Source organism: Aegilops tauschii, chromosome 3, assembly GCF_002575655.3.
Source record: "Aegilops tauschii subsp. strangulata cultivar AL8/78 chromosome 3, Aet v6.0, whole genome shotgun sequence".
Lineage (NCBI taxonomy): Eukaryota > Viridiplantae > Streptophyta > Magnoliopsida > Poales > Poaceae > Aegilops > Aegilops tauschii.
Window position 1 is genome coordinate 144,511,283 of NC_053037.3, and position 13,763 is coordinate 144,525,045.

Here is a 13,763-nt window from a genome sequence, read left to right on the forward strand (position 1 = left end):
ATCCACGTGGATCTTGTCTTCGTTCGTCTATGTTCGTGTGTCTACAGGTTGGATCTTTCCGATCTACACTTCTCTTCATCGGCGACGGTTGTTGTTCTGGCGCGCTGGTCCTATGGGGCCTTAGGACGATGACTTTCTGATTGTCTACCACAACAAGGTTTGCCCGGCTCCGATAAGGGAAGGGCGAAGATGACGGCGCGCCTTCGACTCGCTCGAATGCTAGTAGTCGTCGCTAGGTGGTCTACGGACCTAGTTGTATTTTTTTACTTCTGATGTTCTTTGTATTACCTTGACAGTTGAAGTTATCCTCGCAAAAAAAAGATCCTGGTTAAGCTACCTCTCATCTAGGCTTGATTCTCTTTTAACAACTATGTCGGTTAAGTGATAATATATCCAGGTGGGGAAGCTTTCCCCCGTGACCGTTAAAAAAAAACCTTAACTGTCCAAGTCTTAGGCCCTGTTTGTTTCATAAGTCCTAGGACTTTTTTAAGTCCCAACTTATAAGTCCCGAGTCCCTATCTGTTTGTTTACAGGATTTATCATGGGCTAGAGGTTATTAAATGACATGCTAAAAGACCCAAATCACCACTATAAGTCCCTATAAGTTCCTCCCTGAGAGTCTTTTTTGATAAGTCCCAAATCACCACTTTAAGTCCCTATAAGTCCCTCCTATTTGGTTTAGATGGGACTTATAGGGATTTTTTTAAGTCCCTAAACCAATAAGTCCCTGGAAACAAACACCCTTTTAGTGACCTAATGAGTCGAGCCGCTCGCTAATCCACCCAAGGGGTCTCTCAACATTTCAAGTACAACGGGTCTCAAAGTGTTGTGTTTTAACGGGAAATGGAATACAAAAACAAATCTAGTTGTTCAAGAGAATCTAATCTTGGACAAGCTTAACTGGCAAGCGGCGCTGAGCGTTGAGATCCAAGCTCCAACGGTTCTCACATGGCCACATGAAACTTAAAACGAGCTTAAATATTAGTGGACTTGTAGGAGCCGACATGCTGCATGTAGTGTCCGGGTCCAACGCAGCCTCCATGTACTTATGTACTTGCTGCCATAGATATAGTTTTAGGTACGAGGGAGCACATTATCCCCCAATTTTCATCATGTGACGTGCACAGAATCTCGACGATAAGTGTGGTTACCCAAAAGCTAGTAAAAAAAAAGAGGATATGTGCACACAATCTCTCTCTCTCTCTCTCTCTCTTTGAGAAATACTGCACACAATCTCAAATAGGCTAATAGCTCCAAAAAAAACTTGATAAGCTCACATGTAGTTTCAAAGCGATAAAAACATACCCCCAGAATAACATACAAATGATCTATAAATTTTTTAACTTTTTTCGAGGGAGCCCACACAAGTAGTTAGATTAACGGATGCGGCTATTCTGCACCCGGGCATAGACGCAGATGTGAACAGTAAATTCATTTTAAATAGCAAAAAACTTAAAAAAAGAATTTCTTTGTGGTGCAAGATACTCACTCGAGTTATGGCTGCAAAATTTGGTGAAGTTTGGACATTCGTGGAGCTCGTGAAAAAAAATGTGGGTGTCTAAGAAAATTTTGAAAAACAACACTATTCACACGTGATTTTACAATTTTTGCCACGAGCTCCTCGAATGCCCAAGCATTCCGAAAATTTGCACGAAGATCACGCATTTGGGGATCTTGCACCACAAAAAACGGATATTTTTTATTTTTTTTGCTTTCTTTAATATTATTGCTCACTAGGTGTAGATGAGCTCGGGCACCAAATTGAATTATCGATCATAAAAGGGTTACATAGTTAAATTTTATTTCATGGCAACCCACTTACTAAATATGATAAAGTTACCTATGTCAGTGTATAATGCATCAATTATTACTTCAAACATAATCCATGTTGCATATACTAAAAGGATCTTAGGAATGTAATTTTTTTTTCTTTGACAAGGATTTTAGGAATGTAGTTTATGACTTGTTAGGTAACTCCTTTTTGTGTTTCCCACACTCAGTAATTTAACATACAATCACTATACTACTCTAGTGGTATTATTATTATTATTATTATTGTTATTATTATTATTATTATTATTATTATTATTATTATTATTATGTGTCGCTTATCATCCATACGTATTATATTAGAAAAGCTTTCCACAAACACCTTACACAAGCACACAATTTTAGTAACTTACAAAATCCACACATCACATGCATGGCACACCATTGGATCAAGAGAAAAAATGATGGTGGATGAGCTTCTCATTCTCTCTCATGCTTTTATTTTTTGCAAGTCCAAGTTCATTTACTACTACCTCCTCTCGAGCCCGCCGATGAGGCGCAAATGGGGTGGCGTTTGCAAGCCTCGACAATACTGCTGAGATCAAAGTTTGGGATCAGGGCTCACATGTGCTCCCCATGGTCTTCCAGGGGGCAACGATAAAATGACGATAGAGGTAGTTCGAGAATGACGAGGGTAGCAAGGTGTCGTGTTTTTGGTTATGCAACTGTTTAGCATCTATGATCAACGAACATGATAGGTAGAGAAACATCAGGTTGAAAGAGGTTGTGTGTCATGTACCAAGGTATTATAAGTGATAACGAACAATGGATGAAGAGGGCAAGCAATGAAGGAGCCATTCAAAGTGCACCAAGGGCAAGGGGGGTGGAGCAAGAAATGGAGAAGATCAACAATTCCCTACGTCTTTAGGGCAGGTTTGACAATGCTCCGACACCGTGCCCCGTCGACTCTGCGGGCGGAGCCAGACCGAACGCCCTAACTTTGTGGAGCTAACTCCAAAAAGCTACCATGGGTTATAGTTAAAATAATAGCAGTTGGGAAGGCTAGCCAAGCCAGACCTGTGAATATATCTTTTGATGAGTTTGAGAAAATACATGAAGCATGTCACCAGCAAGTGACGCATATCGGTTCACTATCTCTTCCATCTCTCGAGATATTCTCTCTCCCTGGCCTTTTTCCCGGTTCACTGCACAAACCCTACCTGAACAACAGAGACTCTCCCGACCGCCCCTACGCTAACGCAAGGACACCGTCGCCTAGCTGACCCCCCCCCTCTCTCTCTCTCTCTCTCTCCCTTCCTCGTTGCCACATGCACGCGAACCTCGTCCTATGCCGACCACACCCCATCGAGCTCCATCACCACACTCTCCCCAAGCTCTCCTAATGGCTCATCCTTCCCTTCCTCAAGGTGAGCTCGACCCGCTATGTGCTAGAGCTAGTTGAAAATCGTTCGAAGAAACAAGTTATGCTCCCAAAAGCTCGACGAACTTCTCGTAGAAGTTGGCTACTTGCTGAGGAGTTGAGAAGTTTGAGACCAAGGAGAGATGCCGAGAAAGCTCTTAATAGGAAAAAAAGAGAGGAAAGTGAGACAAGGCTACTGCGTAGGTCAAACTAGATGATTCCTCGCGCGTTGCTGCGGGATATTTTTGGCTAAAATTTATAATGTGGAGAAATAAACCGCGTAAAGAAAATAGTGACTTGCATGTGCATCAAAATATTTCCCTTTTGTGGGGAAACATATCTTTTAAATGTTGTGCATACAAAAGCATTGCTTGGATCTAGTAGTAACAATAGTGTTAATACAAAACATTTGAAACGAAGAAGACTTTCAATGATAACACTTGCCTTTTATATACATGAAAATATTGCATCAGAATCAACATAGATATAGACGAATGAAAAAGGAATAAATTTAGATGTAGGATCCATGTATGTGCGATTATCTTGTTCCCTGCGCTGAACAACTATACTTATTTCTGGAATATCATCAAAGTGCAAGTGATTCTCAAAAGAAAAAAGTACAAATAAATCATTAACTATCTTTTAGAACAAAAATAACTATAGGAGACAAAAAATATTGTTGCCACATACACGGAAACTTGTAGAGAAAGATCATCTTGTTTAACTGATCTTAAAATGTACCAATGTAGCAAAACCAGTAGTAATCACTTACTTGCAAGTCTTAAAACAAACGAAATGCCATTGCAAACTAACGGTTAACAATATAGCACAAATGAAAAGCCGTACGAAAGAAAAACATATTCCATCAGCAACTCGGTATCTGTCCAATGTAACTTTGAATAGGCCATCATGAATACCTTCAACCTGGAAAATAGGATAGTAAGTCAGCATCATACATACTAAAGAAAAGTAAAAGAGGCCATCCACATATGAGACCGCATCCATGGTTCCTGGCTCAACATTGCACATCTCAGTTACCATGCCACATGGGGGAACTGGAGACACCGACGACCGGATCGACCATCAAGGTAGATAAGGGAGAAGTGGCATAAGCAGGTCCACCTGCATAGGAGAATACATGGAGGTGCTACATAAGGATTAGATGGCAAGATTCATATCAAGAATGGTATTCTGAAGTCCATCATGTGTCTCCTCATATGCCCATTAATTAATGAGTTTGTAATGATTGTTTTAAGCTGAACTACGATTGTACTACCATTCCTGAATTACTAATCTGTAGGTATTTATGTGAACATGACCATGACGGTTAAAATGTATCTAGGTTAGTTGGATGATGAAGCTGGGGCAAATATGATTTTTTAGGTTTGACCTTCATCCAAGAATCTAAAGAGTTTCAGTCAGGTTACAACTTTCCACAACAAACTGGGCTAGCTAAGTTCAGATACATGGCATACCTTGGATGGTCCAACCTGCAAAATCTAAAGATTTGAAATTAAGATTCAAGATCAAACTATTTGTTGTTTGTCATACACTTTTGCAATAAATCTAGTGCAAGAGGTGTGGAGGATTGTTCTTGTCGTTTGTTAGCAACCACTAGTACAGTTCCCAAATAAGAGAAGCATTTCAAAGCTGCTCCTTTTCTTAGCAGAAAGTCTGAAGTTAATTTCAAAAATTACGTGTGACTTACCAAGTCGAGCAAGATGTTGGTGGCCTTCTTAAATTCAGAGATTTACAAATTGTTGTGCCTGGAAGTGCATCAGTTAATTGTCTTGCAAAAATCCTGTCTTGTCGATGCAAAACTTAAACTGTAGGACCATCGAAACCAAACAGATAATCAGATTCGTTGCATCAGAGAACTGACAGACACACATACAAAACAGGGGATAAATAATCTGAACACACAAAATGACATCTACGCATTAGGGGAGCAGGTGAATCAGCTCACCGTCGCCCGAGCTACTGCGAGTAGTCGTGAGGGTGGTTCTGCGTACACATGTTGTATAACCAACTGCGCAATAAAAAAGACAAACAGGAGGCACCAAGATCAGCACCAGATCAGATAGAATCAGACCTAGCCTAGGCATGGCCAGGCGGAGGCGACTTACGTGTAGAGCATTACGAGTCCTCGGAGTTCAAGTGCGGCTCTAGCTTGTCCTCAAGGATGTTGATGCCCATGTGCATGAAGTTTCACACGTCCTCCAGATCAATGGTCTTGCAATCCTGGCCTTGCCCCGCAAGTCGCCATCGCCGCCGTAGCCGCCGGTTCTTTCTCATTGGCGGCCACAAACCCTAGAGGAGGTTGGGTTTAGTTGCGTCCATCGCTGTGTGGGGCTTGCGTCGATTGCGGAAGAGAGAGGGAGAGAGAGAGAGAAAGAGATAGATAGAGAGAAAGAGAGAGATGGTTGGGGTGGGTGTCGGGTGACCGGATTATGTTTAGGGGTTCTGTCTCTAATGTTTCAGTTGGAGAAAAGTTCGCTTCCGCTTCTGCGGGGTCCAGGAAGGAGGAGCGAACGGGAGGGCCGTCAAGCGGACACGGGTTCACTCTTGCCGCAGATCTTAGCCACATATATGGTCAATCAAACGGTAAAAAATTAAGATAACGTGAAAGCACGAGAGAGCAGAGAAATCAAATAATGAGAATAAATTATTTAGATATTATAGATGAGACCCGAGAGACGAGAGGGTGAGGACGTCCGATCCGTAGACAAATCCAAAAACACCATTTTAGATATCCAGGTGGAAGAAGCATTCAAAAGAATTTTAGTACCCATTCCACAAAACTCAAATCAAACAACGCTCCAGTCTGGCTTCTTCCACCTCCTGTCCTTGTGCAGTCCCCCCTTCGCCCAGCCTCCCGGCGAATCCAAATCCCTGAGAAATCTCTCGCGCCGCCTAGCTGCCTCGGATGCTCCCGGCCTCGCACCCGCTGCTCTACGCGTGCGCCTTCCGCGACAGCGCCCTCGTCGCCGAGCTCGCCCACGACCCGGACGCCGGAGGCGCCGGCACCGGCGACCTGCCGGCGCTCGCCGCCGCGCTCGCTGCCTCGGCGCCTCCGCACCACCGCTACGTCACCCACTCCACGGCGGGGCGGGCGCACGCGCTTCTCCTCGCTCCGCCGCTCGCGCTCGCCGCGGTCTCTCTCGCGCCGCAGCTCCCGGCGTCCCACCTCCTGCTCTTCCTCCGCCGCCTGCGATGCCTCCCCGAGTTCAGGATGCGCGAAGAGATGGCGCGGCTGGCGCTCCGCCTGCCGTTCCCCAACGAGGAGGCGCTCGCGCGCGAGGCTGCTGACGTCGCCGCCGCTGAGGCCGAGGCGGAGGAGGCGACGCGGAGGGAGGCCGAGCTCGCGCGGGGGACGCCCAAGCGGGAGCATGGAGCTCGCAGTGGCGCCGGGCGGGCGTGGAGGCGCCAGCTCTGGCTGATCGTCCTCGTGGATCTCGTGCTCCTCGGTGTACTCTTCGCGGCCTGGCTCGCCGTGTGCAGGGGTTTCAGCTGCATTGGCCGGTAAATAGATTAAAAAAAGGTATAGACGTGCACATCATTTATCTCTCGCTTTATTGGTTCCAATGTGGAGAGTGTAGACTGTAGAACCAGAGCCATGGTTAGAAACACAGTGGGTTAGTGTGAACAAATAATGGTTGTGAATTGGGTTCATAAAGGCTGAGCAAAACTATGGCCTGAATCTCTTCTACTAAAGGGAGAGGCCAAGTGTGTGTTGAGCCGTTGAGGGTGGGAGGGTGGGGTTCTGAATTCATGAAGTTTGTGTCAGTTGCATTGGAGGATCTGGGCACAGTTACAGATATTCTGAGATGCCTGCAAGTATGATCATTTTTTTTTAGAAAAGGAGGAATACCCCCGGCCTTTGCATCTGGACGATGCATACGGCCAATTTATTAATTATTAACACAAGACCTTACAAAGTCGTACAACAGTAAGACCAAAGCCACCATCTTCGCAACCTCTGTCGCTACTCCTATCTAACTGATGAAGGGGCGCTGATGGTCTGGGCCTAATACCAAACAGACCTTGCAGCCAAACCTAACATCTAAGACCTGAGGTCCCAACCAGGACGCCTGCCGGGTATGGGCACCCACCAGTCCGGCGTGCTCCTCAACCAGGACGCCTGCCGGGTTTGAGGCCGCCACAGCCACCCGCCACATATCCATCTTCAGAGCTGTACTGTTGCATCGGCCTTGCCCGGTCTCGCTGCCGCCGACGCCACCACGACGCCAAACAGCGTCGACCTCCTGCGCGTGTCCGTCACCACACATCTGACGCCAAGCCTCCGCTGCTCCATGCCGCCAAGAGCCGCCGCCAAGAATATGTAGAACGAAACACCGCTCCACCGAAAGGGAGGCAGCACACCCCCACCCCTCACCTGCAGACCCTTCCATCCGATCCCAATGTCCTTGGCGTCGCCTCCAGGAAGGTTACGGTGCACGGGGCGCCGCCGACGCCCGATCCGCATCGGATCTTGGGCTTTCACCCGGACATGGGTCGGAGTGGAGAGATGGTGCCCTCAGCAGCGCCCCAAAGGAGGAAAGCGGCACCAAAAAGCGGCGTCGCCGCTGCCGGCCAGCCAAGGCGGCCAAGGTTTCCCCCGGACACCGATCTGCTCCACCAGAACACACCGCCGAATCGGGGACTGGGAAGGGATGCATGGAAGGGAAGGAGGCAATACCTCCAGATCTGGCACGCCTGCGGCTCGCCGTCCTCACGGCCGAACCCTCAGGCACGCCGCACGCCACGCCAGCAGGGGCCGCCGCCGCTGGATCCGATGGCCTCCGCGAAGAAGAAGCGCCGAAGACCCCGCCGCCACCTTCCTCGGCGCCCGCGCGGGCTTTCCCGGCGGTCGTCTCCGGTGGCGGCGAGGGGGGTGGGGAGGTGGGGGGAGGCGGCGGGGGAAAACCCTAGACTCCCCCGAGTCGCCCTAGGGGCGACGCGAGGGACGGGAGGGAGGGACGGGTGGGACGCGAGGGACTGGTGGTTTCAGCGCTCAGTCGATTCTCTGGAAACTGTGTCACGCCCAATTTCGAAAGTATGATCATGAAATGCTAAGACGGGCAACACAATGTGTGCAAGTCGGCGGATCTGGCTTTTATCTTATGTTACACACAAATATACAAATTCGTTGCATCTCTTGCTTCAGCAGTTTGTGTTTCCTGAAAACATCATGCAGTTTTCTTTCTTCTTGTGGAACATCAAGTAGTTGAGGAGGCTGTGCTCAAAGTTGCCAGGGTTAGGTTTCTAGATTGGACCATTCTTTATTTGACTGGTTATGATTGTAGGATCTGACAAAATACAGAAGCTACATATATTTAGGTCAAGTATATACTGAGATATTTATTTTTGATAATACCAAAATTGATTTTAATGAAACCTTTTCATACAAGCTGTGTAGTTCAATTTCAGTATCAAACTTATTTAATTTATGTTACCCGTATCGAAAACATTTTCCTAACTTACAACATGTGACGAGAACATAATAATATAAGCAGTGAAACTTATAGAGCTAAAAACGTTATCAGTTCAATGGCATAGTTAACAACTTAAATTAATATGATCATTGTATAAAGCTTCTGTAAAATCCTGATTACCAGATCGTGCAAGCTTTGTTTGACTGTCAGACCCTACGCTCAGTACAGTGATCATGGTGAATGTGTATGTTTGATATCATGTCAAGTGCTTTAGGTGAGCTAAAATGCGGGGCTGTTGAGTGCGTCTGTCTTGCAGCTGCTCTGTCGCCATCAGCAGCAAAAATGATGCTGGCTTGTGTAGATATGCTCTTCTCTCAAGTCTGAAGATCCACCATCCATTATCTGGGTACTTTGATGAAGACGTTGTCCATCCACAAGCTATTGTACACCTGCCTAGATCTCAGCTTTTGATAGCAGATGATAGCATCATCATTGCTGGACATGATGAGACTGGCACCAGATGAATAGGTTATGGTCTCTAAGAGCACACATTAGGCAAGGTGGGTCTCCTCCATGTTCTGTTTTGCAGGCGATGAGACTGTAGTACATGCACTTATCTCCTACAAAGTGGCAAGCCAAACTGGAAACATTAGTGCAGAGTAGGATGCCCTAGTAATATTTGTAACTTGTAGACCGCTTCCAAATTGGCGCAGAAGGAACACTGGTAAAATGGCATTATTGTAGTTTAGTGCCGAATGAATCATGCAAAGGAGTTAAGTGATGAGTTGACAGCCACCATTGATAGCTTCACTGGATCTGTTGTAGGAGCTGTTGTTGAGATGAAAGTGAAAACTGCCCTCGTAGTATCAGGTCTTTTGAGATATGAATATAATGTTAGACTACAAGTAGTTCTCTGTGACGAAATACTGGCAATGACAGGATATGGTATTTCAGTTTTTTTAAATATGTTTATGTTTGTTGGGTTGACTTGATTAATGTTGCAAACAAATACTTGTTCTGTTGAGTGGTGATTCAAACGCTTGCAATTACGGCATGTTTGGTTGGTATCCACATTTACCAAAGATGTGGATACTGCTCATGGTTGCACAGATGTGTCACACCACATTCTCTCACCACTATGCCTGCCTGTCATAGACCTCTATTTTTGCCAAACTTCGGCTAGGTTGTGGATACAAGTTATCCTTGGAAGGAAAGAAAATTCCAAATCCACTTTGTCTATGAATAAGCTATAATTAATGCGAATAAGGCACCCTTTTTTAGTTCCATTTCACTACTTCACTCCCATCTAGACCTAAGAAAGACCCGATGCACTGAAATTCCACTAATATACGAAATATATAGTGTACCGAACCTATAAAGTTAGAACTTTGGATTAATAATTGGTGGAGTACCAGGCAATCCGAAACTCTCTTAACTGATATTCTAGAGAAAAGGATTCTAGAAAGATGCGTAGAATTAGAAGAACTTTCTCTCTTGGACGAGATAATAAAAGGGAAACTAAAGACACGTGTACAAAAACCTCCTACATCACAGAAGGAAACAATATTAATAGTAAGTAGTCTAGTTAAATTTGTTTTTTCATTGCATCCACTTAAATTCAATAAAGTAAAATAAAATAAAATCAAAGATAGTTCTCGACCAAAGAATCCATGGGGGGAGAGAAAAATAATATAAGAATAGACTATAGTAAAGAGTAAATAAAAAAAAGTAAAAGGATAAAACCAACGAATAGTTCATGCTTAAACATCCCACGAGATGCTTCAAAAGTGCATACAAATTATTCTAAGAATAAGGATTGCTATCAACCAAATATACCCTTACGATGCTGGTATATGATATCTGGTAATATGGTAATATATGCGTATATATAGGTCATGATTTCCTTGTTTGCAACTAAAGGGCAAAACTTCTAGTGATATAATGCAGCTTATTTTGAGGAGAAATGAAAGAAAATATAAGCCAGCAAATGTGATCTACAAAGATAAGATGCTTGCAACACCAAAGCAGTCCATTCCTAACTTTGACTGGATCAGCGATAATTCTCAGGACCGAAGAGTCCCCCAAAGGCCACATAAGATACTTGAGCTGATTTGGTTGGAACTCCCTTGCAGTCGAGTTTAGATGCATGGTAATCTTTACTTTTCATGACCTCGCTTTTCTTTGGGAATGTTTTTAATTAGAATAATTGGAATCTTCTGGTTCCCATTTATTCTCTTGGCACCATCTCAACTTTACTTTCGTCTATTTGCATATGAATTATGCAGATATCATTTGTTGATGGTGGATCCTAGGGGTCGTGTGTGGAGGAACAAAATGAAAGAGAGCGATTTATGCAAACTCAGCGAAGCATGAAACAAAAAACTATAGTGTGTGTACTACCTAATAATCTTATTGAGCTTCTCATGTGCAGAGTTTCTTATGCAAGTAAACTTTATTTGCACCATATCATGTCTTGTCACGATTTGTGCTGGAAATAAATCTAAACTAAACAATGTGACACGAACTAGTCTGGCATATGCTGCCTTAGTCCTAGTGTGTCAGCCTTGCACGCTGACCACAATGGTCATATAACTCCTACCTACTGTGTCCCAGAGCCACTCAACAGACCCTCACAGCCTCAATTGTTACCGAAACAATTGTAACTGCTACACGTGTTATTCCTTGTGCTGTGTGTGTTTGAGAAAGACAAACAGTACCAAAACCACTTAAGTTCACCCAATTCCTGGGCCAGCACTTTAGAGGGGCACATGTCCAGATCTCTGCTTTCTTTCAGCAATCTAGAGGACAGGGGCGAGCACCTTGAAGACATCTTATGTTTGTCCTATTCCCAGTTGTATAGCTTAGCCAACTTTTTTGGGCCTAGAAACTCATGCTGCCCTCTCTACATATTTACCTCCTAGTCTCCTACATAGCATATGTTGCTTTGACACTAGTCCGTATATCGTGTATTTGATAGACGATCAAGTCCAGGGGTGGAAATACCCCCCTTGATAAGCAAAGCCATAGCTCATTCGTGTTTGTCACTAGGAAACTAATGTTAATACCACATATATACCTAGTCCATGCATTTATAGGATATACGATCAAGTCCAGGGGGTGGAAATATCTCCCCTCTTCTTAATGAGTTTGCGTCTAATAAAAATAAGCAAGCCATAGCTTATTTGGTGGATTACTTGGTTCAATACTCTCCATGGAATTTAATGTTTTGTCACTGGCCCAATAATGTTAATACCACACGTACGCCTAGTCCCTGCATCGCATGTAGAATACATGCGATCGACTCCAGGGGTGGAAACTTCTCCCCTCTTTATAATGGGAACTCCATAATTAGTAATATAATATGCGGCTTCCAGAAATAAGGAGGCCATAGCTCATTTGGTGGACGCCTGGGTTCAACACTGTCCCTGGAATTTCATGTTTTGTCACTGGCCAAAAAAGATTAACACCACATATCTGGTGTTTGGTACTTGACCATATCTAAATCAGACATGGCTGCTAACTATGCATATCATATCGTTACAAGTATACCAATGCTCAATAGGTGATAAGCAAGGCGGCGAATACTTATTCATTTATGTTTAATTTTATAGAGTATATTAAGAGCCGTTAGATGCTCGCCTTACGTGAGGTTAGGTGTTGCTTTTATTTTTGAACTGGTTTGTGTCACCGTGTGTTGGAAATTTTATAAATAGGGACACATGTCAGTGGTATGCCAGAGCTGTTTCCAACATCGGGCACAAAGATTTTGTGGCGTGTAGTATTGGGTCATCTAGCTAATTAAAAAGAGTAATTGTCTCGTTGTGTAGAATTGTTATGTACTAAAAGATAAAAAGTTCAGGTCATATCAAATTTGATTAAGGCTAGATTTGATATGTGGTGTAGATAAGGAGTTTGTATCCTTACAGGTGGTAGTTTGCATGTGCATGCAGATATTCGGAACTAAAATTGCAACAGTTTGTGCTTGTATTTATTCAATTTTGGCAATCCTTGTATTGTGCACACCCTTCCACACCTATGCTTGACAGCATGCAAATTGTGAAGTCTTTATTGCAGTGACCTTTTTTTTTGTCTAATGCAACCAGGTGTTGCACTATCTGTTTTGTACCATTCATTTGATCTGTTTTGAACCTTCTCCGGTGCTACCAGAATTAGACCCTTTTTTTTAACAATCGAAATTTTGACTTTGGGGAGATTACATCAAACTACCATTTGATTATGTGGAGTATAATGCAAATGTTTCTGGATTTAAGAATATCGTTGAACAAAAGGTGTTAAGAAGCTTAGAAAGTAACCTTGTTTGAACTGAATGTTCATACTATTGTACCATATTTTCTCATCTTTTTTTTTTCCTCTGTAGGCTGCCCAACTTTCAAGTGAAAATATGGAGGTTATTTACAGAGTTGTTTCTCCTGATGCATGATTAATCAAAACTGATGGTGATATCACCATAGCATAGCCAAACTCTGCCAGAGATTTACAAAGCAAAGGGAAGGCACTCAACACCCATAGTTACCTCCCTTGTGGTATGGAACATCTTTGAAAAGCGAAGCCAAATGAGCTTGCTGGACTTGTTATGTTTGAATTTGTTGGTTTGGTTGTTGAGGACACCTGTACACGCAGTGTAATTTGTTTGTTCGTTTTTTATACAAAGCAAATGTTCTTTTGTTTTCGCTGCATTGGTCTCCTTCTTTATCACTGTTCTGGCAAGGACAGGCAGATGCATCTGAATCTCAAGTCATTGCCATTGGCAGCCCTATCTTTCCCCTTCGTTTTTGCTCTGTTTTTTTACAAGTGCCCTGGCCATGTAAATCGCTTCAATCTTCACCTGGGAGCTCCCTTATTTTCAATACCGCTGTGTTGCAATCTGTTGAACCGTGATGGGATCTGTACACAGATGTTGAGGACCAATGCCTTTTTTTTTCCCTTGCGGGAAGAAGTCCAATGCCCTTCATCAGTACGAGTACTGATACTACCTGAATGTCATACTACCTGAACTGTCTTGCACCTGGTTATTTGAGACAGACGGGCAAGTTCAGCACTGCGTTTTAACAACTTCGCGCCACCGCGCGGTATCAAGCTGAACCACTTCACACATCCCTTTTGCAGACCGATCCGTT

The 13,763-nt window shown here is 44.0% G+C and overlaps 1 protein-coding gene and 1 long non-coding RNA gene across 2 annotated transcripts; one reads left to right on the forward strand and one right to left on the reverse strand.

The window, feature by feature from the left end:
- Nucleotides 1-3,523: 3,523 nt before the first annotated feature.
- On the reverse strand, nt 3,524-5,561 carry LOC109749249 (uncharacterized). Its single transcript, XR_002229596.4, has 5 exons — nt 5,317-5,561; nt 5,157-5,219; nt 4,899-5,016; nt 4,229-4,312; nt 3,524-4,114 (listed from the first exon to the last, which is right to left on the reverse strand). It is a non-coding gene; the product is annotated as an uncharacterized lncRNA (long non-coding RNA).
- Nucleotides 5,562-5,983: 422 nt separating this feature from the next.
- On the forward strand, nt 5,984-13,316 carry LOC109749251 (uncharacterized). Its single transcript, XM_020308218.4, has 2 exons — nt 5,984-6,731; nt 13,004-13,316. Exon 1 carries the CDS (start codon nt 6,117-6,119, stop codon nt 6,714-6,716), a length of 600 nt encoding a protein of 199 aa, XP_020163807.1. The 5' UTR covers nt 5,984-6,116; the 3' UTR covers nt 6,717-6,731; nt 13,004-13,316.
- The last annotated feature ends 447 nt before the right edge of the window (nt 13,317-13,763 follow it).